This window comes from Oratosquilla oratoria, chromosome 7 (genome assembly GCF_046742065.1).
Source record: "Oratosquilla oratoria isolate Oo_2021 chromosome 7, ASM4674206v1, whole genome shotgun sequence".
NCBI lineage: Eukaryota > Metazoa > Arthropoda > Malacostraca > Stomatopoda > Squillidae > Oratosquilla > Oratosquilla oratoria.
In genome coordinates, this window is record NC_134783.1 from 82750024 (window position 1) to 82775434 (window position 25411).

Consider the following 25411-nt stretch of genomic DNA (forward strand, 5'->3'; position numbering starts at 1 on the left):
AGGGGTGGAAAGAGAGTTGGGAGATAGGGTTGATGAAAGAGTATTGGGATAGTTTGGACACATGGAAAGAATGAGTGAAGAAAGACTAGTAAAAGGTGTGGAAGGCAGAGGTGGAAGGAGCGAACATGTGGGGTCGACCTAGGATGAGATGGATGAATGGGGTAAAAGGGGCACTGGGAAAGAGGGGAATGTTGGTTGAGGAAGGACAGGAGAGGACAGAAGATAGGGGTGAATGGAGAATGGTTGTGTATGGATGATGCTGTGATGCATGAGGGGGAGTGGGTGGGGGATGGGGGGTGAGGTATGAGAAATAAATTGACACAGCCCGAATGGATTTTTCCCCATCTCCTTTTCTGCATGAGGGGACAGAGAGGGGGGGGTCGCCAATTTAATGAAGTGGCCTTGCTGTGGATGTGCTGTATCTTGCGACACTGCTTCTGAACCAGGGCACTGGACAAGATGCAGGGATGTCCCGTCATCCAGGAGGTGCCATGATAAGAGGAAGGGAAGAGGGTAGAGGGGAGTGAAGTATGTAGGGGATGGAATGGGTGGGAGTGGTTTCTATGCCTTTGTTTCTTGGCTACTTCCCATGTAAGGGGAAAAAAAGTCTTTGGTATATGTATGTATGCATGCTAAGCTATTTCATTCATGTATTTTGCATCCCCTTGGTAGCAAAGGTTTTTTCCAAATCTATATTATTAATGAAAATACAGCCATGGTTGTTCCTCACACATCTGATGACTGAAATTACATAGAGCAAGTTATGTCTATATATTTGCATATTAGCTGTTACACACAATTATTAAGCTTCATGTCCATGCAAAATTATTATATACTGTCCACTTAGACTATTCTAATTGTTTCTTGCGTGCCTGTTGTCGAACACATCGGGGACACTGTTGATTCCTCTTTGTGTAGCATATGTGGTGGAGACATGTATTGCACTCTGAACACACTATGACTCCTCCATCAAATGGAAATATTATTTCACCAATATCACATATTTCACAGATAAATCCTTTGCCCCGACAAACCTAAATGAGAGAAGAAAGAAGAAGAAACATGAGAGGGATATAAATAATATCTAAAACTAAAACCTATTAAAATTTGATACATATGAGTATTACTATTACAGTACTCATCAAAAATATGCAGCCCTTACCCCTTGTGGCCACATATTTATGACAAAATAGGAAGGCATCTTCTGAGGTTGAATTATGTTGATAAAATGTAACTGGCAACACCCAGCTGTCACACTGGACCAACAGAGTGGAATGTGAAGGAGAACCCAGCCAGTCACTCCCACACTACCGTGGGAAGAGCATTTACAGGTAACCCCTCTCTTCAGGACCTTGCATTTTTACACACTAGTTTTCTTCATTTCCCTTGGGTCTGTATCGTTACCATGGCCCCTAGAAAGAAATTAACTAAAGAAATAATTGCACAACTCATTGGACTCAAGAAGGCAGGTCATGGAACTAGAGAAATCAGTGAAATGTTATAGGTGGCCACGTCCAAAATCAAGAGATACATGGTGCAATTTTGGGAGGGAGGAGGGCTGGAGATACCATCCCAGTAACCTGGTACAGGGGGTCCTAAGAAGACTTCTCCTTCAGAGATTTTGCTTTTGTTAGTGGATTTGACTCTAAAGTATGCTTTATGATGTTCAAAACCATTGGAGAAGTCTTCTTAGGATGCCCTATCCTAGGTTTCTGGGATGATATCTCCAGCCCTCTTCCCTCCTGATATCGCACCATGTATCTCTTGACTTTGGATTACGCCATCTTCAATATTTCATTGATTTCTCTAGTTCCATGGCCTGCCTTTACTCCAATGACTTGGGCAATTATATCTTTAATCAATTCTTTTGTAGGGGCCATGGTAACGATACAGACCTAATGGAAATGAAGAAAACAAGTGTGAAAAAAGGCAAGGCCATGAAGAGAGAGGGGTTACCTGTAAATGCTCTTCCTATGGCAGTGTGGTACCGACTGGCTGGGTTCTCCCTCACATTCCACTCTGTTGGCCCAGTGTGACAGCAGGGTGTTGCCAAATACATTCTATCTATATAATTTCACCTCAGAAAATGCCTTCCTATTTTTGTCATAAGTGGCCACAAGGAGTAGGGGTCACATACTTTTGATGAGTACTGTATGTGTGCTTGAAAAAATATGGTGCTTAACATGAAAATATAGATTCTCATTAAGTAATTATGGAAAAAGTTAAGACTTACCAGGCATTCCTCTTTTATATGTGACTCAAATATTTTGTAGACCTTCTCTAAGTATTGCAGAAGAACACCTACATAAAAAATGACATTGGATTTAGATTATGTTTATGCATTTGTTCATGAAAATACCACCTGACAGAACAGCAATGATGGAAATAGACATAAAGAAGACTTTTAAGGGTACGTCAGGGGCAATTATTCGAAAAAATCTGGTACATGAACGAAATTTAGGAAAACATTTAAAAAGAATCTCTATGATGTTGGCAACACTCCTACAAAGTTATAGAGCTGTATTTCGTTTCTATCTTTTTATACAGAATAAAATAGATAAATTATTGGCAACCTCTGGCAACCCCATTGCGTATCAAATATTCTGTATATTGGAATATCGTTAATTTTTTCTATAGCTATTTTGTTTTTTGCTACGGAATTGTGTTTATGGAGGTATTTAGCAACTCCTCCCACAAGCGTAGATCCAGAAATAGCACACATCAGGGCATCAGTACCCATCCAAACGTCAAAGTGAGGTCATGTTCTTTTGAAGCTCTCACCGTGCTTCATATTTTTGATTCCTCACTGTAATTTCTTGCGGTAATCATGGCAAGATTGACGAAAAGCCAGCGAGCAAGGAGGAAGAATGCAGTGAAGGCCCTTGCGTGCCAGATGAAGAAACGAGAAGGAAAAAAAACAAACAAACGAAGAGGACAGCATCCAACAATGTTGGTTATAAAGAAGGATTTGTTGTTCCTCTTCTTGAAGAACCCTACACCCATATTCATAAGTCTGCCCTCGAAAGAAGAGACAAGAAACGAGAGGAGAAAAAAAGTGAAAAGTAAAAGTGGTAAAGTGACCAAAAGCGGGGACTATGGGGCTGGGGCCTTTTAAAAATGTCGCGCAAAATTTAAATGCCTTCTCATGTACATTTAATGTTTTTGTTCTTTTTGTTGTTATTTCTTCGGTTGTTCTTGATGGATTTTTGTCATTTTTGTTTCATTTGAAAGATAAAATTATGCTCTTTATTTCCTATATTAAAAAATAAAATAATTTTTTTTTTTTTTTTTTCTATTTATGAAACCTGAATTTTGCAGCATCTTTGAAATGTTCAGAAAAGAAAATTCACAAAAAATCAGAGGTATAAGTTTGGTCAAATGTACAATATAACAAATATTCCCCAGAATCTAAGCTTGCAATATATACCAAGCTTAATTATGTGGAAGGATTTCCATATGATTAATTACAGCTTCATTAAACTTCATTATAACTTCATTATATCTTCACTACACTTTATATATACATGTGAGGAATACAATACCCAGGGGAATTATAGACAAATGTAAATGGTAATTATACCTAAGTTCATCAAAGAGATTCAAAAAGTTATAGGACATGCTCCCTTATAAAGCAACCTGACGGTCCCTTAATAGTCCTAAGACATACTGTCATATATATTTACCAAAGGCCCTCAAGGTGACAGAATCAAAATGTATATACCAAAGGTCCTCAAGGTGACAGAGTCAAAATGAACACAAACCTCCCTCACCCACACACAAAAAACTATCTCAGTACCCTGGGAATGTAGGGTCACTTGGTTCCCCATAACACTACTTGGGTAAAAACTAAAGTAGGAGGCACAGGTCTTTCACTGCAGAGTCCATCAAATGAAGCTGGTTTAGCCCCAGTCTTTCATCACCCTTTCCTCATCCATTCAAGAAATTTGTGAAGTAGATGAGAACATCCCTTCAGGACACATTATCCCTTCATCTATTCACAGCCTCCCTCCGCTCCTATTTTATGCATTCTTTTTCCCTGCTCAGTAGACATATCAAATGCATCAAAAACTCCATTCATCTCATCCACCAATCTTATTCTCCATCTTCCTTTCGAGCTCACACCATCCAATACTAATGAATTTATTCACAAGGGTAGCTCTGTACTGATTGATTAAGCACCTATGCAAAGCAAGTAAAAGAAATATACAGCTAACCTGTGTGTATATCGATGAGGTCCTGAAGGGAATACATATATGCATTTTCGACAAAATGTTGTCGTTTTTCCAAGTGTATCAGCATTCTGTTCTCCTGAGCTGTCCGACACGTCCTCAAGTACTGTTTCATCACCAACATATCCTCCCTCATTTTCTGAGGAAATCAATATTGCATTAAATGTTTTGACACATGAACTTCACCCTTTCCACACAATGTATTTCATAGTTTTTGGTTCTGGAAGAGCTAAATATTTTTCTTTGACTTAAGGGAGGGTTAGACTAGGCAGGCTGGAGTTTTGATTGCTCAAATCCCCAATCAACCAATCAATCCATGGCCTAGGCTGCCCTTGCTGGGACCCATGGGTCTCCTGCAAGAGAAACCTGAGACAACCTGAAAGATTGATTGATCTCTATCTGGAGATCCATGGCTCCTAGATAACTGGCAACAGCCACTGAATTGTCTCATAGGTCACACATACATATGTACATAACCAATGGCTTTTTCCCCCTTACAAGGGAGGTAGCCAAAGTCAAAGGCTTAAATCCACTCCCACCTATTTCATCTCCACATACTCCACTCCCATTCACCAACCTTCCTTCCCTCTTTTCTTGGCTCCTCCTGGATGACAGGTCATCCCTGCATTTTGCCCACTGCCCTGAGTCAGATGCAATGTAGCATGACACAGCACATCCACAGCAAGGCTGCTTCATTTAATTGGCGATCCCCCTCTCTGTCCCTTCATGCAGAAAAAGACAAGATGGGGAGAAATCCCTTCGGGCTGCTTCAAAATATCATTCACACACTCACTAATCCCTCCCATTCCCTACTCACTCTCTTCCATGCATCACAGTATCATCCATACACAACTATTCTCCATTCACCCCTATCCTCTGTCTTCTCCCTTCCTTCCTTAACAGACATCGCCCTCTTTCCCAATGACTCTTTTACCCCATTCATCTATCTCATCCTTGGTTGTCCCCTCATGTTCATTCTCTCCACCTCTGCCTTCCACACCTCTTTTAGTAATCTTTCTTCACTCATTCTTTCCATGTGTCCAAACCTTGTGTCACACAAGGATGAAATATTGTGTCGTTGTCTAGGTATGGCTATGGTGGGGAGGTGTAAATAAGGTGTTTACCTAGTTGTATCTTATGGGAAGGGGAGCTACACTTGTATTTACCTAGTTGTATTTTACGGGACTGGAGCTATGCTCGTGTTGACCTGTTTTTGTATCTCTCTACATCTAGTTTGGTTTTGAATTCGTGTATATTTCTGGCATTAACTGTTTCACTGTTCAATTTGTTCCATACGTCAATCACCCTGTGTGGGAAACTGTTCTTTTTCAGGTCTCTTCTGTAACTGTCTTTCTTTAATTTCTTTGTGTGTCCTCTTGTTTCTCTTTTGTCCCATTTCAATAGGTCATCTCTATCAAGAACTTCCATTCCTTTCATAATTCTAAAGATGGTCAACAAATTGCCTCTCTCCCTTCTCTGCTCTAGTGTTATCAATTGTAATTTCTCCAATCTTTGTTCATATGTCAAATTTGATAGTGTAGGTGCCATCTTGGTCGCCGCTCTCTGGATTCTTTCTAATTTCTTAGTGTTTTTGTTTGTGCTTGGTGCCCACAATGATATAGCATATTCTAGTTTTGGTCTTATCAATGCAACAATTAATTTCTTAACCATCTCTTCATCCATGTAGTCGAAGGCCACTTTCATAGATCTCTCCAAATATCTTGTTTACATGTTTGTCAGGAGTCAAGTCACTTGAGATAATTACTCCCAAGTCCCTCTATGAGTTAACTTTTTTTACTTCTTTATCTCCAATCATATAGTTTCCTGAGACTCTATTTTTGCCTTCCAAACTCCATTATGCTACATTTCTTGATGTTGAAATTCATTTTGTATTTCTGACTCCATTCCCATACTCTATGTAAGTCATCTTGTAATGATCTGCAATCTTCTTCTGTTTTCACTATCTTGTGGTGTCCTGCATTTGTATCTTGCAGTGTCTAATTTGCTCTTAAATTCATGTATGGTTTTTGCACACACTATTGTTTTGTCCAGTTTGTTCCAAGTATCCACCACTCTGTGTGGAAAACTGTTTTTCTTTTTCAGATTTCTTCTATAACTATCCTTTTTGAGTTTTTTCCATGTCCCCTTCTGTTTCTCTTGTCCCAATATAGTAAGTCCTCTCTATCAAGTATTTCTGTGCCTTTCATGATTCTATAGATGGTCAGTAGATCACCTCTCTCTCTCTTCTTTGTTTCAATGTCAGTAACTTCAATTTAGCCAGTCTCTCTTCATATGACAAGTTTGAAAGTGCTGGGCCATTTTTGTGGTTACTCTCTGGATTCTTTAAATTTTATATTCTTTTTGGTACTGGGTGACCATAGTGTTGCAGAATACTCTAGTCTAAGCCTTATTAGTGTGACAAATAGGTAAATGCCAGTTTTATTGATCTTAATAAGTTATAGGATTCTCTGACAATTTTGTTTATTTATCAGACAAGTAATTTGAGATAATTATTCTCAGGTCTTTTTCAGATCCCACTTTCTTTACTTCCTTAGTTCCAATTGTATATTGTCCTGATATTCTTTTTTTTTTTTTTTTTTACTTTTTCCGAATTCCATTATGCTACATTTCTTAATATTGAAGTCCACTTCCCACTTCTGACTCCATTTCCAAACCTTGTTTAGGTCTCTCTATAGTGATTCACAGTCCTTTTCTGTTTTCACTTTCCTCAACAATTTAGCATTGTCTGCAAAGAAGTTCATTTAATATTCCACATCTTTATCCATATCATTCACATAAATAGCGAACTTTATTGGAGCCGATACAGATCCCTGCAGAATTCCACTAATCACCTCATCCCAACCTGGACACTTTTCTCTAAGTACCGGTACTCTCATTTTTCTACATTTCAGGGTGTCCTCCATCCAGTTTCATAGGTTGCCTTGTATCCCTCCTATGTTTTCCATTTTTTGTAATAATTTTTTTGTTGTGGTACTTTGTCTAAGACTTTTTGTAAGTCTAGGAAAGCACAATCAGTCCATCCATCCCTTTCTTGTATATTGGTCTTGAGTAGAATCAGATTAAATTTGTGGTACATGATCTTCCCTGTCTGAATCCAAAGTGTCTCGAGTTTATTATATTGTTTTCTTCCAGGTGTTTTACCCATCTATTCTTGATAATTTTCTCACAAATTTTGGCTACAGTGCTTGTTAGGGAGACTGGTCTGTAATTAGTTGGTTCTTCCTTGTTTCCTCCTTTATATATTGGTACAATGTTGGCATTTTTCCAGTCCTTTGGTTATTTTTCCTTCTTTGAGTGAGCAACTTATTAAGTTGTATATTTTGTCCATTAGTTCTTCTTTGCATTCTTTTAGTATCCATTTTGCAATTCTGTCCGGACCATGTGATTTCCTAATGTCAAGGTTTGTTAATTGATCCATTATTTCTTTTTGTGTTATTATTATTTCCTTCATGGGGGATATCACACTTCACTTCCTTCGTCCCAATGCTATACCTTTTCTCTAGTGAAAACAGACCTGAAGTGATTGTTCATGACTTCAGCCATTTCTAGATCTTCTGTGTATTCTGTATTTCCTTGGTGTAGTTTCACCATTTCCTATTTATTTTTAAGTTTACCATTCACATATCTATAGAATAGTTTGGGTTGATCTTTACATTTTTCTATAATGTCTTCTTCATAGTTTCTTTCTTTTCTCTGCACACTTTAACATATTCATATTCACCTAGTTCTATTACACAGGAAGGGAGCTATGCTCATAGTGACCTGTCTTTGTATCTTTCAGCATCAAGTTTGTTCTTAAATTCTTGAATAGTGTTTGCACACACTGTTGCCTTATCTAATTTATTCCAGGTATCCACCACTCTGTGTGGGAAGTTGTTCTTTTTCAGATCTCTTCTATAATTATCCTTTTTGAGTTTAAAGGTGTGAAAGTGGCGGCAGACTGGAAGTGAGCATTAAGGGAGAGCAACTGGAGGAAGTGGAGAGTTTTAGATACTTGGGTGCAAATGTGGCAGGAAAGGGAGGAGTGGAGATGGAGGTAAAATATAGATTGAGAGAACCAAGTAAATGCCTTGGTGGATTAAAAAGTGTAATGAGAAATAGACATTTGGGAATGGATGCTAAGAGGAGATTGTATGGAGTGATTGTGCCAACAGCACTGTATGGGGCAGAAACATGGAACATAGGAGAGGAAGAGAGGAGTTTGAATGTGTTTGAGATGAGGTGTCTGAGAAGTATGATGGGGGTTACTAGGCTGGATAGAGTGAGAAATGAGTAGGTGAGGAGGAGAATGGGGGTGGTAAGGGAGTTGGGAGATAGGGTGGATAAAAGAGTATTGGGATGGTTTAGACACATGGAAAAAATGAGTGAAGAAAGACTAGTAAAAGAGGTATGGAAGGCAGATGTAGAGGGAGTGAACATGAGGGGGCGACCTAGGATAAGACAGATGGATGGGGCGAAAAGGGGCTTTGGGGAAGAAGGGAATGTCTGTTGAGGAAGGACAGGAGAGGACAGAAGACAGGGGTGAATGGAAAATGGTTGTATATGGATGATGTTGTGATGCATGAGGTGAGGTAGTATGTATGAGAAAAATTTGATGCAGCCCAAAGGGATTTCTCCCCTTCTCCTTTTCTGCATGAGGGGACAGAGGGGGGGGATCGCCGATTTAATGAAGCGGCCTTGCTGTGGATGTGCTGTGTCTTTAGTCATTGCTTCTGACCCAGGGCAGTGGACAAGATGCAGGAATGACCTGTCATCTAGGAGGTGCCAAGATAAGAGGGAGGGTAGAGGGTGGAGGGGAGTGGAGTGTATTAGGGATGGAATGGGTGGGAATGGTTTTTATCCCATTGTTTTTTGGCTATCTCCCTTGTAAGGGGGAAAAAGCCTTTGGTATGTATGTATTTCTTTTCATGTCCTCTTGTTTTTCTGTTGTCCCACTTTAATAAATCATCTCTATCTAGGACTTCCATTCCTTTCATGATTCTATAGTCAGAAGATCTCCTCTTTCTCTTCTTTGTTCCAGAGTTGGTAGTTCCAATTTGGATAATCTTTGTTCGTGTGTCAATTTGGAGTGTTGGTGGCATCTTTGTCATTGCTTTTTGTATTCTTTCTAATTCCTTTATATTCTTTTTAGTACTGGGTGTCCATAGTGTTGCAGCATACTCCAATTTTGGTCTTATCAGTGTAACTAATATTTTCTTGATCATTTCCTCATCCAAATAGTCAAATACCACTTTCATCGACCTTAGTAGGTTGAAGGTTTCTCTGACTATTTTATTAATATGTTTGTCCGGTGACATGTCTTTGCTGATTATTACTCCTAGGTCCCTTTCCAAGCTCACTTTTTTTACTTCTTCTTGACCAATTTTATAATTTCTCAATATACTATTTTTATTTTTTTCCAAACTCCATTATACTACATTTCTTGATGTTAAAGTTCACTTCCCACTTTCGACTTCATTTCCAGATTTTATCTAAGTCTGTCTGTAGTGATTCACAATCTTCCTCTGTACTTTAGTATTTTTGCATCATCTGCAAAGAAGTTCATATAACATTCCACACCTTCATCCATGTCATTTATATATATGGCAAACATGATTGGAGCCAATACTGAACCTTGCAGGACACCACTTATCATTTCTTCCCAGGTCGAGTATTTGTCTAATTACTACCCTCATTTTCCTCCCAGTCAAGAAGTCTTCCATCCATTCCAATAGTTTTCCTTTGATGCCACCTATTGATTCTATTTTCATTATTTTTTGTGAGATACTTTATCAAATGCTTTTTGTAGATCTAGAAAAGGAGAGTCCACCCATCCATCCATTTCTTGTATAATTTCTATTAGTCTCGAGTAGAAGCAGATCAAGTTTGTTGTACATGATCTTCCTTGTCTAAAATAAAATTGTTTTGGATTCAGTATATTTTTTTCTTCCAGATGTTTAACCCATCTACTTTTGATAACTTTTTCACATAGTTTTGCTATTGTGCTTGTAAGGGAGACTGGTCTGTAGTTGGTTGGATTTTCCTTGTTCCCTCCTTTATATATTGGTACAATATTTGCATTTTCCAGTCCTGTGGTACCTTTCCTTCTTTGAGTAAATATTTAATTATCTTGTATATTTTGTCTGTCAACTCATCTATGCATGCACTCTCTGTCCAAGACTGTTTTGGGGGGGTACATACATTACTATAATTTTTTTTACTTTTCATGTCACTGTTTTCAATTATCATAATCAGTTCCACATTGTTTTTTTCCTTCCATTATCTTGGTCATATCTAAGCTTTTCTTAGCCAAAAATATTATTCCTCCACCCTGCTTTCCTTTCTATTTTTCATCCAATGGTTGTATAGACCTTGTCCCACAGTATTTGGTGGTAGAGGGCTTTTTAATTTCATTTCTACAGTTCCCATGACATCTGTTTTTTCTAATGCTAAATAGTCATTTAATTCGTTCAGTCCTGAAATCATTCCGTCTATGTTGGTATAAGACACATTTAATTTTTTCCTTTCTTATCCTTTTCTATTATTATTATTATTATTATTATTATTATTTATATATATATATATATATATATATATATATATATATATATATATATATATATATATATAAACCATTTTCTCAGCCTCAGGTTCTGCACTCTCCATGAAAAATAATTCTTTTCAGTCTCTGTTCTTTTTTCATTTGCTTCATTTCTAAGTTCCTTTTTTTTTTTTTTTTATCCATACATTTTTGTAATGTTCACTATTTGCTAGTTTTGATGTTCTAGATAGTACTGCTATCATTTGAGACATAAGTTTTATTTTGATTGGCCTATTTTGTTTTTCTTTTGAGTATTTTCCTATTCTATGCAATTCCTTAATTTCTTTGCCCAAATCCTGTCCCTCTTCTTGAATCTCTTTCACAATTGCTTTAGCAATCTCTTTCTCCTTTTTTTTCTCTTTGATATCTAGGTACATCATGTGTCTCTTTAATACCATAAACTAAAATGTACTTCTTTTTTATCCACTGTATCCCTGATCAAATTTCCTTTTTCCTCAATTACAGTTTCTTTGGCATTTTCCTTTACTTGTTGCTCTACTATTTCTTTGAAAGATAATTTTTTGTTTTCTTGTTCTACTTTTCATTGTTTCTTTATCTCTTGGAGATCAGTTTCTTTGATCATCTCTTCCACTTTCTCGGTCACTGCCTGTATTTGCTCCTTCATTTCTTTTTTAAGGCCTCATTTTTATTTATATCCTCATTTTTCGTTCTTTCATTCTCTCCCTTGATCATATTTAGTTCCTTTTTCAGATCGTCAAGCTCCCTGTTGGTCTCTTCATTTGCTTTTTTTAGTTGAGCTATTTCTCTATACATCGCCCTGTGCTCACTTTTCAGTTCAATTATTTCATCTAATAAATCATTGATCTCCCTGTTTCTCACAATATTTTTGTACCTAGGCTTTCTATCCATTTCTCTCCCTCTACCCAAAATTCCACCTTCTCTTGCAAAACCAGAAAATGCATGGGTCTCAAACTTTTGGTACAATTTCGATGTCTACCATGTGATGATTGCTGCTGGAGCAGTTTGTTACTGTAGTCAGAACTATTCTGCATTGGTACTGTTTTATTACTAGATGGTGATGCTAATGTTGTTTCTCTTCTCTTGGGAAGGAATTTTCTGTTGGGGCTAATGTCTAAAGGGGTTTCATAGAATAAGGAGTGTTGTGGTTGGTCTTGAAATGCTTGTTTAGTCATCTGTGTGTGAATGTGTTTTTGTATGGATGTGTTGGATGGTGCAGTTGATGTAGATATTTGAGTTGAATCCTATTGGTGTAGTTAACCACAATAAAATATATCAAAAGGATCATGACACTGCAAAGGTTACAATTCAACCAAAGAAATTAAGAGGCAATGAAACCTCTCAAAATGATCAAATAAATATTCATCATTATGAATTAATCACTACCACTCTCCCTAACCTCCTTCCCCCCTCCCTACTCTGTTGCTGTAACTCTCTCACCTTAACAGTATTCAGCTCTTCAACAAATTTAAATAGATGAGGATTAAGCTTTTCCAGATGGAGTATTGGTTTGCGCTGCATAAGTCTGAGAAACTGCTTTGCTTGACAACTGACATATCTCTCATCAAAGTCCCAGTTGTGGGTGACCCTTGCTGGCATGATGCACCTAGAGTACCAGTGACACATTGGGCAGAAGTACAATCCTGTGTAATCACATCTCCGTGGTTCACACCATGCATTATCTGTGGAAAATCATGCCATATGTATAATCCCTATTTACCATATTCTTTTAATTTTTAACAACTCATTCAGTTTTCCAATTGATGATAATTAAGTATTTAGTTTTGTGGTTTGACAAAAGGGAAAATATTGCACATATATGATAATGTGCTGATCTACATATAAAGCCTCTATGTCATGCAAAAATCAACACACAATAAGGAAATTATACTTTGTGCATTTTGTACTATAAAAAGTGGCATCAAAGTCCTATTACTTCTCTATCTATAACAGAAGTAAATAAAGGCAAATATAAAGCTTTTTTTAAAGTGCAAAAACATTCATTTGTGCATTAGGTATCTATATAGTGATCTAAGACAGTTAGCAAAATAGACATGCTATAAAACAACTTCAAATAACTAAAGACTGCTTGTGATTATTTCCAGATCTCATGTAATGAACTGCAAATTAAATATAAATTCTCATGCAAAATCAAACCTGATATAATCAGCTTTGAAAAGAACTTATCAAAATCTTGTGTGAAGTGATTTTATCTTTCTCAGACTTCTAATATTATTTCATAACTCTATTAATACAGATGATATGATATAATACACCCTATAGTAATAATCAACCTTATATTAAAGTCTGTCCTCTATTTGCAACAAAAAAAAATAGAATTTTTTCATATACCTAGTCACTTCTGTCCATCTTATCTTATTCTCCACTACTGTACTCAGGAGGGAGGGGTGGATGAATGGATTTTATAGTAAAAGCCCTCTTATCTGGCATTCAGGTATCCAGCAACTTCAAGTATCCGGCATATTTTTTCCGAGCATTAAATTTATAAAAATCTATATGAAATCAATACAAATCAATAAAAATTCCCGTGCGAGGCTCTAATTGTTCCCGCTGTCACCAGAGCACACCACTGTCCGGGTCAGTTTCACGCCACCCGCCACAGCCCACTGCCCACGCTGTTCAGTCTCACACGTGCCACGTTTGTGTTCGTCTCTGCTCAGTTCAGCTACATTCTTCCTCAAGTGTTCCCCTGTAAACTTTCATCATGCCCAAAGTTGATAAATGGAAACATGTTGTGCTTACACTTAGGCAGAAGGTATTTGCAAACATTTAGAGAAAGGGGAAAACAGAAAAATACTCATGGACGAATTCGGCATAGGCTCATCAACCATCTACGATATTAAGTCCTAATCGAAGAAGTTACGTGAGGATAGTGATAAACTGGAGTGATGAACTGGATGTTGTTGTTGTTGTTGTTGTTGTCGTTCCCTAGACTGTCTGTCCGAGCAGTCCCGTCTCCCCAAGGAATGCTACAGCCGAAACTGGGTTTTCCCACAAATCCTTTATAGAGTGTATGTTGTGTTGTTTGCGTGCATGATTGTATATAATGCAGTCTTCCATTATGTGTTGTATGATATGGGGTGAAGTGTTACATCCTGGGCAGCTGTTCACAATGCAGTCATCCAGCCTCTTCTGGTAGCTTAGAAGTGCTGGGTGGTGGCCGCACCGCAGTCTGGCCAGGTGGACTCTGTCCTTTCGTGGGAGAGAGGATTCAGAAGGGTGGATATCAGGGGGTCTGGCATGCAGCAATGTGTTGTCTTTCAGTGTGTAAATGGAGCGGTGAGTGATATGATTATGAATATGTTTCCTGAGACTGGTATTTGGTGGTTGTGGAGGAAGAAAAGAGAGTATCTGTGTGTGATATAGGTCTTTGGGTTTTGTTTTAATGTTTCTTGGTGCATGTGGGTGTTCTGCTATGTAGTGTAGCAGGTGTGATGTGTTTGTGATGGCTGCGGCAAGTGTTTGTGTGCCTCTCATGTCGAGGTGGTCCTTGACTTTGAGGACTTTTGTTTCATGGTGTAAATGGTCTGTAGGTGTTGTATTTGTGCAGCCTGTAATTGTTTTTAGGGCTTTGTTTTGTATGATTTGAAGGGTGTTGTGGTGTGTCTCACTGAGATTAGGAGCCCATGTAGGACTCGCATAATTCATCACTGAGCGTATGCATTGTTTGTATATTGTTGTATTAATTTCTTTGTTTTGTCCAAATGTTGTTCCAGTGATTGACTTAAGTACATTAAGTCTAGGTGTGCATTTGTTTTTTATGTTTGTGATGTGTTGTTTGAAAGACATGGATGTATCATATGTGTGAACTGGATGTTGGCGAGTGAGGTGGTTTTGTTTGTTTATGTGCTTTTTTATGTTAAGTTAAATGTTTATGTTATGTTAAATGTTGTTAATGGTGAATTAAATGAGTTCATTGTAGACATAGTGTTTTTGTAACCCTTCACTTATTTTAGTAACCCTTTTAGAAAAATACAGAGAAGGTTAGTGTCTAGTGATGAACTGTATGTTGGCGAGTGAGGTGGTGATTCCGCAATCAAGTGATGCTTTGTTTATGTTACGGTATGTGATACTATATGTTAACTGACATTAATAGTGAGTAAAGGGGGTGATTGTAGAAATATTTCTGTACCCCTTCACTTACTTTAGCAACCCCTTCAAGTATCCGGAATTTTCGAGTATCCAGCATGCCTTTGGTCCCAGTGATGCCGGATAAGAGAGTTTTTACTATACATATATATGATGTAGATGAAGGAGTCTAGAATGAAAGCATATATAAGAATGAAGTGGATGGAATGGTGAAACGAGGCAATAGATGGAAGAGGAATATTGTATATAGTAAGCAAAGAAGAGAGAGGGCAAAAGATAAGTAGAGTGTGGTTGTAAATGGATGAGGAAATGATGTGGCCCAAAGTAATTTCTTATAGTCTGCTCTACACATTTTTTGACTGGATGGTAATAGGGGGGGAGGTGTCTCCATGTAATGAAGTGGTGGAGGTAAACAAGCTCTAGCTATCAGGCCCTGCTGTGGAGGTGTTGTATCTTGCTCTATTGCCTCTGATCCAAGCAGTATGACTGGGGACAGGGGACCCTACATCTTAAAGAAACTGCGATGAGAGGGGCAATAAATAGGTGTTTTATGGATGGGTGTGGGATAGGTGTGTAACAATGGTATATGCTTTGACTTGGCCACCCTCTCATAAGAGGGAAAAGACTTTTTTGGTACATATAATTACCTAGTTGTATCTTACGGGAATGGGAGCTATGCACGTGGTGTCCTGTCTCTGTATCTCACCATATCTAATTTGCTCTGAAATTCTTGTATTGTTTTTGCATACACCATTGTTTCATCTAGTATGCTCCATACATCCACCACTCTGTGGGGAAAGCTTTTTTTTTTCAGGTCTCTTTTATAACTGTCCTTTTTGAGTTTCTTTCCATGTCCTCTTGTGTTTCTCTTATCCCAATTTAGTAAGTCATCTTTATCAAGGACTTCCATACCTCTCATACTCCTGTAGATGGCCAACAAGTCAACTCTTTCTCTTCTTTGTTCCAGAGTCAGTAGTTCTAGTTTTGATAATATTTCTTTATATGACATTTCTGAGAGCGTTGGAGCCATCTTCGTAGTTACTCTCTGGATTCTCTCAATTTTTCTTATATTCTTTTTAGTACTGGGTGACCATAGTGTTGCTGCATACTCCAATTTAGGCCTTATCAGTGTGACTAGTATTTTCTTTACCATTTCTTCATCCAAGTAAGTAAAAGCCACTTTTATTGATCTTAGCAAGTTATAGGTTTTGCCAACAATTTTGTTTATATGTTTGTCAGGGGACATATCTTTTGTGATGATCACCCCCAGGTCTTTTCAGATCCCACTTTTATTACTTCCTTTTCACCAATTCTATATTGTCTTGATATCCTTTTTTTTTTATTTTATTTTTTTTACTTTTTCCAAATTCCATTATGCTACATTTCTTAATGTTGAAGCCCACTTTCCACTTCTGATTCCATTCTTAGACCCTGTTCAGATCTCTCTGTAGTGAGTTACAGTCCGTTTCAGTACTCTAACAATTTTGCATCATCTGCAAAGAAGCTCATGTATCATTCCACACCTTTCTCCATGTCATTTACATAAATAGCAAACATTATTGGAGCCAATACTGATCCTTGTGGAACTCCACTAATTACCTCTTCCCACACAGAACTCTTATCTCTGAGCACTACTCTCATTTTTCTTCCATGCAAAAAGTCCTCCATCCATTTCAATAGTTTACCTTGTATCCCTCCTATGGTTTCCAGTTTTCTTAATAGTTTTTTGTGAGGGACTTTATCAAAAGCTTTTTGTAGATCTAGGAATGCACAATCAGCTCATCTGTCCCTTTCTTGTATTATGTCTAGTAGTCTTGAGTAAAAACAGATAAAATTTGTGGTACATGATCTTCCCTGTCTATATCCGAATTATCTCGGATTTAGGATATTGTTCTCCTCCAGATGTTTTATCCATTGTTTCTTTTTCTGCATGAGGGTGGGGGTTGCCAATTAAATGAAGCAGCCTTGCTGTGGATGTGCTGTGTCTTGCTACATTGCATCCGACCCAGGGGAGGATGACCCATCATCCAGGAGGAGCCAAGAAAAGGAGGAGGGAGGGGTGTTGAATGGGAATGGAGTATGTGGAGATGAAATGGGGGGGGAGTGAATTTATGCCTTTGGTTACCTACCTTGTAAGGGAGAAAAAGTTGTTGGCATATGTAGGTATGTAGGTATTTACCTAGTTGTATCTTACAGGAAGGGGAACTACGCTTGTGGTGTCCTGCCTTTGTATCTCGCAGTGTCTAGTTTGCTCTTAAATTCATGTATGGTTTTTACACACACATGCTTTGTCCAGTTTGTTCCAAGTGTCCACCACTCTGTGTGGAAAACTGTTCTTCTTCAGATCTCTTCTATAACTATCTTAGTTTATTTCTATGTCCTCTTGTGTTTCTTTTATCCCAATTTAACAAGTCCTCTCTATCAAGTATTTCCATGCCCTTCATGATTCTATAGATGGTAATTAGGTCATCTCTCTCTCTTCTTGGATCCAAAGTCGGTAACTCCAACTTAGCCAGTCTCTCTTCATATGACATGTTTGAAAGTGCTGGAGCCATTTTTGTGGTTGCTCTCTAGATTCTTTCAATTTTCTTTATATTCTTTTTGGTACTGGGTGGCCATAATGTCGCTGCATATTCCAGTCTAGGCCTTATTACTGTGACTAATATTTTTTAATAATTTCTTCACCCAAATAGGTAAATGCCACTTTTATTGATATTAGTAAGTTGTAGGATTCTCTGACAATTTTGTTTATTTGTTTATCAGAGGACAAGTCATTTGAGATAATTACTCCCAGATCCTTTTCAGATCCCACTTTCTTTACTTCCTTAGTTCCAATTGTATATTGTCCTGATATTCTAATTTTACTTTTTCCAAACTCCATTATGCTACACTTCTTAATGTTGAAGTCCACTTCCCACTTCTGACTCCATTTCCAAACCATGTTAGGTCTCTCTGTAGTGATTCGCAATCCATTTCAGTTTTCACTTTCCTCAACAATTTAGCATTGTCTGCAAAGAAGCTCATGTAACATTCCACATCATCATACATGTCATTCACATAAATAGTGAACATTATTGGAGCCAATACAGATCCTTGCAGAATTCCACTAATCACCTTATTCCAACCTGAATATTTTTCTCTGAGTGCTACTCTCATCTTTCTACCATTCAGGAAGTCCTCCATCCAGTTTAGCAGGTTGCCTTGTATCACTCCTATGTTTTCCAGTTTTTTAAATAATTTTTGTGTGTGGTACCTTGTCAATGGCTTTTTGTAAGTCCAAGAAAGCACAATCACCCCATCCATCCCTTTCTTCTATTATATCTATTAGTCTTGAGTAAAAACAGATTAAATTTGTGGTACATGATCTTCCCTGTCTGAACCCAAATTGTCTTGGGTTTATTATATTATTTTCTTCCAGGTGTTTTACCCATCTATTCTTGATCATTTTCTCACAAATTTTGGCTACAGTGCTTGTTAGTGAGACCGGTCTGTAATTACCGGTAGTTGGCTCTTTTCCTCCTTTATATATTGGTACAATGTTGACTTTTTTCCAGTCTTTTGGTATTTTTCCTTCTTTAAGTGAGCAACTTATTATGTTACATATTTTGTCCATTAGTTCTTTTTTACATTCTTTTAGTATCCAGTTTGCAATTCCATCCAGGCTGTGCGATTTCCTAACATCAAGGTTAATTGCTCCATTATTTCTTTTTGTGTTATTATCATTTCGTTCATGGGGGGAGATTGCATTTCTCTTACTTTGTCCCAATGCTGTACCTTCTCTCTAGTGAAAACTGACCTGAAATGATTATTCATGACTTCAGCCATTTCTAGATGTTCTGTGTATTCTGTATTTCCTTGGTGTAGTTTCACCATTTCCTGTTTATTTTTAAGTTTATCATTCACATATCTATAGAATAGTTTGGGTTGCTCTTTGCATTTTTCTATGATGTCTTTTTCATAGTTCCTTTTTTTATCCTCTCTTTTCACTTTTACATGCTCATTTCTACAGTTTATATATATTTGCCATTTTCCAGTTTTTTTTTTTTTTTTTTATCTTTTCTCCATCTTTTCCAAGCCTTGTCTCTTCTATCTTTTGCCTCAATGCATTTTCTGTTGAACCAGCATTTAACATACACCCTCTCTTGTTTCTGTCTTGGTACGTACCTATTCACTCCTTCATTATAGATATCCATCAAGATCTCCCATTTCTCTTCCACTTTTGTCTCTTCCATGTAGAATTTTTCCCAATTTGCATTTTGAAAGAATTTCTTAAGTTTTCCAAAGTCCATTTTGTTGTACATCAATCTTCCTTTTCTGTACTTTTCATTTCTCTCCATATATATTTCTTCTTTTAGTTCAGTCTCTATAAGTATATGGTCACTCTTTCCAAATGGTGTCTTGTATTCAATTTTATCCACAATTTCAGGTTCTGTTGTAAATATTAAATCCAGTCTCGACGGTTCTTCATTACTTCTGTATCTGGTGTTTTCATTGACCCATTGTGTCATTGTATATTCCATGGTCATGTCCAGTAATACATTACCCCACAGATCCTCTCCGCCCTTCACTGTCATTTCCTCCCAACAAATTTCTTTGCAGTTTAAATCCCCCATAATTACCAGGTTACCTCCACCTTTTAGTATGTCGTTTAATGAATACCTTGTGTCTTCTAACATTTTCAAATGCTCATTCTCTTTCCAAGAGCCTGTTTTTGGGGTCACATAAATCACCACAAACTTTCTACTTTTCATGTTCTTGTTTTTTACTTTTATCATGATCATTTTTTAATTATTCTTACCCTCAGTAATCTTTGTCACATTCAAGTTTTTCATGGCCAAGAACATGATTCCTCCTCTCTGTCTCTCATTTCTGTTTTTAATCCAATAATTGTATAACCTGTGTCCAACATTATTGGGTGGTATTGGACCCCTTAATTTCATCTCCACAATTCCCATTATGTCTGGTTTTTTATCTAACAGGTAGTCATTTAGTTCATTCAGTCCTGAAATTAATCCATCAGTGTTAGTATAGGCCACTTTTCATTTTTCTCTTTCTCCATTTTTCCTTCTCCCATTCTGATGTACCATTTTCTCAGTCTCATGTCAATTACCCTCCAATAGAATTCCTTGCTTTCGGTCTCAGTTCTCTTAATCTTTTTCCCCTTACCTTCATCTTTTAGTGTCTTCTCTTTTTATCCATATCTTGTTGTAGTGTTTGCTCCTTGCCAACTTGCTTTTTCTAATATGTTTTCTACTACCATTTACAATCCTAGTTTTATCATTAGGGGTCGATTTCTTTCCTTAGAATAATGTCACATTCTATACACTTCTATATCTTTCTCTACTTTTAGATCGCCATCTTTTATCTCTTTTAAAACTGATACTGCTGTTTCTTTTTCTGCTTTTTCTCTTGTGTACCTCACCTGACCATGTTTTCCCCTTAATTCATTTACCACAATACATTTTTTTCTATCCACTGCATCTCTAACCAACCCAATTTGTCTTTTCTTTAATTACTTGAATGATTGTATCTTTTGCATTTTCCTGTATCTGTTGTTGAACTATTTTTTTAAAGGCAATTTCTTCATTTTCTCTTTTTTCATTCCATTTCTTATTCTTTTGCATACTTTCCTCACCTAAGTTTTTTTCAATTCTTTCAGTCATTTCTTGTATTTTGTTATTTACCTCTTTTTTTAAGTTTTCACTATTGGTAGTGTCATTAATTTTCATCTTTTCATTTTCATGCTTAACCTCTATTATATAATTTTTCATTACCTTGAGTTCGGTTCTTAGTTCTGAGTTTGTTTTTTTCAGATCAGATATCTCATTGTTAGCTTGGGCTAAACATTCCATTAATTCTAAAATTTCGCTCCTTAGTTCCATGAATTCATTCTCCCATCATTTTCTATTATTACTCATTTCCCTTTCCATGTCTAAGATTCGACTCAAATTTCTTCTCTCGTACTTACCAAAGCCGGAAAAGAAGTATTCATTATATATACGATATCTCGCTGGTGTCTCGATTGGTCTGTTTACATTGTACTTTGCCGTGGCGCCTCTAGATGTCTCTGCTATCGAGTCAACATTCAATTCAAAATTATCATTATTTTCTTGCATTTTCTCTTATTAAGTCAAACTAGCACTGCAGAGAATTCATTATGGACAACCACAATTGCTCCCCCTCCCCTTCAATACAGACCAGGCCTCCTTCTTTCATTGTACTATTAAGAATTTTCATCTTGTACAGAGCCCAAATGAAGAGATGTTTATGGTTCCAAAGCTTGCTCGTGTATTTACCTAGTTGTATTTTACAGGATGAGAGCTATGCTTGTAGTGACTGGTTTTTGTATCTCTCCGCATCCAGTTTGTTCTTAAAATCTTGTATAGTTTTGACACTCACTGTTTCTCCGTTTAGTTTGTTCCAGACATCAATCACTCTGTGTAGGAAGCTATTCTTTTTCAAATCTCTTCTTTAACTGTCCTTCTTTAGCTTCTCGTGTCCTCTTGTTTCTCTTCTGTCCCATATTAATAAGTCATCTCTATCAAGAACTTCCATCCCTTTCATAATTCTGTAAATAGTTAGCAAATCACCTCTTTCTCTTCTCTGTTCCAGTGTTGATATGGGTGTGTGCCTTTACTCAAGTCATCCTTCCTTCCTAATACAGTCGAACCTCGAAAGCCCGGACCTTTGTATGACCGGTTGAAATGAACAAAGGGTGGACTTTTCAAGCAAAGTTCCCTATTTGTCCGGTAGGTGGCAGCGATGGCGGTACACGTGTACTCAAATCCGGCCCAGTCAAGCCGCCACCAGGGCTGCCGTTTTGTAGAATTTTGTACCAAAACGTAGTAAAATAGCAGCATGTGGCAACTGCACAAGGACATTAGGAAATTGTTTCTACATAGCGGGCTGTTAAAAACATTCAAAAACTCAAACTTTTGTTTAAAAATCATAGAACTAGTTATCAAATAATAAATGGTACATCAAAATATGACTTTTATTGGTAATTGTGTTACTCATAAAATATTATACCCCAAAAGATACGTTTTTACGGTGTAGAAAAACATTCTACGCTAAAGTTTCAGCTTTCTTTTAGCACCAGGGCTGCCGTTTCGTAGAATTTTGTACCAAAACGTCGTAAAATAGCGGGATGTGGCAACTGCACAAGGACATGAGGAATTTTTTTCTACATATCAGCTGGCTGTTAAAAACATTCTAAAACTCAAACTTTTGTTTAAAAATCATAGAACTAGTTATCAAATAATAAATGGTACATCAAAATATGACTTTTATTGGTAATTGTGTTACTTATAAAATATCATACCCCAAAAGATACGTTTTTACGATGTAGAAAACAATTCTACGCTAAAGTTTCAGCTTTATTTTAGCGATAATAATATAAGAAAATAATTTTTATATCTTACTGAATATGTTAGGGCATGGGGGCCTTATATACATTCAAGAATAAAAAAAAAAAAAAAAAAAAACTAGAACCAACATTTTGTCAAAGTTTGACATGTATATCTTGCTATGAAAGTCTGCACACTCCCGAGAAAAATGTATGCCCCGGTATGGCAACACTCCCATTCTACACGGCAGTGTAGAAAACGTGGCAACCCTGGCCGCCACCACTGTCCCGCGTGCATACCTTCCGATATTTACAGTGTACGTAATAAAAAATACAGTACAGTACTCTGTATGTACAGTACATTTACATGCCTGTATTACAGTTATTATTACAGAATTATTAGTATTACAGTATTATTATTACAGTATTGTTATTATTACAGTGTTAGAGTATTATTCTTATGTGTTTCTATGCCATATACATTACCTATACGTATACCGCTACAAAAATCTACGGGTGTTAGGGCGACATTTTCAATGACCGGAATTTTGGCATGACCGGACCGCCCTTCCCCCCAATTAGTTCGGGCTTTCGAGGTTCGACTGTACTTATCATATTAAAGTAAAATACAAGTTTTTTTGGTACTTTCATTCTTTGTATTTACCTAGTTGTATTATACGGGAAGGGAGCTATGCTCGTGGTGACCCGTCTTTGTATCTTTCAGCATCAAGTTTATTCTTAAAATCGTGAATAGTATTTGTACACCCTGTTTTGTGTGGGAAGCTATTCTTTTTCCTATCTCTTCTATAGTTGTCCATTTTGAGTTCCTTTTCATGTAGGTTACACTGTGTGACTAGGTACAGAAATCTTAACTTTTTCTATGTGACAGATAGCTCCTAAACCTAAACACATTATCTCCTGTTTAGAAATGTATTTATTTTTTTTAGCACATTTAAAACAGATACACAAAAACACCCTCATAAACTAACAAGATAATGGAAAAAAAAAAAAAAGCTTCCTGCAACATGGTGAGTCTGAATTTATCATAGAAATCTGGGATCCAATAAGCAGTAAACCTAAATTCCTTTAAAAAAAAAAAAAGGAGGCTTCCTTGATCTTGCATATTCTATGGAAGACATATATCTGTGATGAGAAACAAAATGGGTGCAATGACAGAAATCATAAATAAAAATCACAACTTTACCTGTACACCAAAATTCTGATAAGAAACAAAAAATCTTCCAAACTGTAAGCAAGCATTTCTAGACAAAGCATTGCAGCAACTTCCAAGCAACAGTCAGAAACAAGAGTCAACAGCAAAGAATTTTTGTCATACTTAGACAGCGATCAGGCACAGAACCTCATAAAACCAGTTAATGTATGTAGCAATATATCTGTAAGCTCGATATAGATTATAGAATCATGTGCACTCATGAGCTTGAAAATGTTTCTAAGCATTTCAGTCATTCTCTTGTTTCTGTGTACTAAATTTAGATTAGCCTAGATTGTGAAATAATATACGCTTTTCTTTGCCATTTGCTACTATTATTGGCTAGCTGATGTCATGTTAAGTTTAGTCCAATTAAGACTGTAAGTTAAACCTGATTAGGTTAGCTCTCATTTGTAGGTTGTTCTTTGTTATTGTTTGGAGAACTAACCTATAACAGTTCACTTCATCAACCTGCTTATTTTATGTTAATGAAATTAACTTCTTCAATTCGAGTCAAATTCTTATATGCAGCATTGAATGGCTGATGTACAATGATTCGATGATGCATCACAATACTTGCATTATAAAATATAAAGTCATTGAGCTGATTTACTTGTTCTCTTTCACTCTGACTGATAATAAATGCAGAAAATGCAATCAAGCCAGTTTACAGAATTTGGGGGATCACTCAGTTACAACTACAAAATAAATATAATCAGGACGCCAACAATGGCACCCTTGCATAACCACTTGCACCTCATGATGCCTACATAGGTGTCACTGTATGGAAGAGGTTAACTGATTAACCAATATTCTCCATACATCAGTTTAAAACTTGAAAAGCTCATTTGAGAAATCTGGTCAGGAATCTATTTGGGAACTGATTCCAATTTTATGTTTAATCCTGATGAGGTCTTGAGTTTTCTATTTTATGACTGTATCTTCAGGCAGAAGTGTATATATATATATATATGTCGTAGCACATTTGTAAAATAATACTGATGACCCACTTTCGGAGAAGAATAAGCGAAGATATAGAGATCTGTATATTTCGATCACTTACTGTGATCCTCTTCAGCATATCTGCTGAAGAGGATCACAGTAAGTGATCGAAATATACAGATCTCTATATCTTCGCTTATTCTTCTCCGAAAGTGGGTCATCAGTATTATATATATATATAATATATATATATATATATATGTATGTATGTATGTACACACACACACTTCAACGAACAGACGGCTTAGAAGACGTTCTGAAGAAAATTGAAGTTTCGTGGATCCCAACGCAAAGAGAAGTGCCTATTGTATTTACAGGGTGGGGGGAAATTGCTCGTGGGGTAGTGGGAAAGTAGGGAAAGAGGAGAAGGGGAGGGATTGCTGAGGGAAATGGAAGGAAATGAGGAAGGAGAGGACTTGGCCCAGGCAGACAGGCGAAAGGTAAACAAACGGCCCCCCGACCAGCTGAGTGACGATGAAATGTCTAATAAAAATGTAAAGATTAGAAGTATAGATAAGAGCAATACAGTAGAAAGTGATGAGAATATTTTCCAGGGATTTAAAGAGGGTGGGGGGGACACAAACCCCCCCCCCCAACTGACAAGACTAGAAGAGAAGGTCGATAAGATGATCGAGGACTTGGAGCGTAGGTTCGGTCATGTTAACAACATTGTACAGAGGATTGAAAAATTGGTAGAACTAGAGAAGGCGAACAAAAACTTAACTAAGGAAATTGAAGAATTAAAAAAACAGTTAAAAGAAGTAAAAGAAGAGAATAAAGTCTTAAAGGAGAATAATAAGGAGAACAAGGAGGGTTGGAAAAAAATCAAAGAAAATAGCAAAGTTGCATTCACTGACATAATCAGACAGCAAATGAATGAACAAACTGAAAACTCAGTTATTAAAGTGATGAGACAGAAGGAGAATATAGTAAGA

The 25411-nt window shown here is 37.0% G+C and overlaps 1 protein-coding gene across 11 annotated transcripts in view; it reads right to left on the reverse strand.

Moving 5' to 3' along the window:
* Positions 1-446: 446 nt before the first annotated feature.
* The window catches only part of LOC143027237 (differentially expressed in FDCP 8-like), a 94378-nt gene continuing 69413 nt past the window's right edge, over positions 447-25411 (reverse strand). For 8 of the 11 annotated variants that reach the window (XM_076188477.1, XM_076188470.1, XM_076188471.1 and 5 more), the window contains exons 9-12: positions 12250-12491; positions 4215-4368; positions 2234-2301; positions 448-1034 (exon numbers count right to left, since the gene is read on the reverse strand). In XM_076188477.1, coding sequence (XP_076044592.1) covers positions 849-1034; positions 2234-2301; positions 4215-4368; positions 12250-12491 — 650 coding nt within the window. In that variant the 3' untranslated portion in view covers positions 448-848. Of the gene's footprint in view, positions 1035-2233; positions 2302-4214; positions 4369-12249; positions 12492-25411 lie in introns of all 11 variants that reach the window. The other 3 variants (XM_076188474.1, XM_076188475.1, XM_076188476.1) reach the window with 2 other exon arrangements.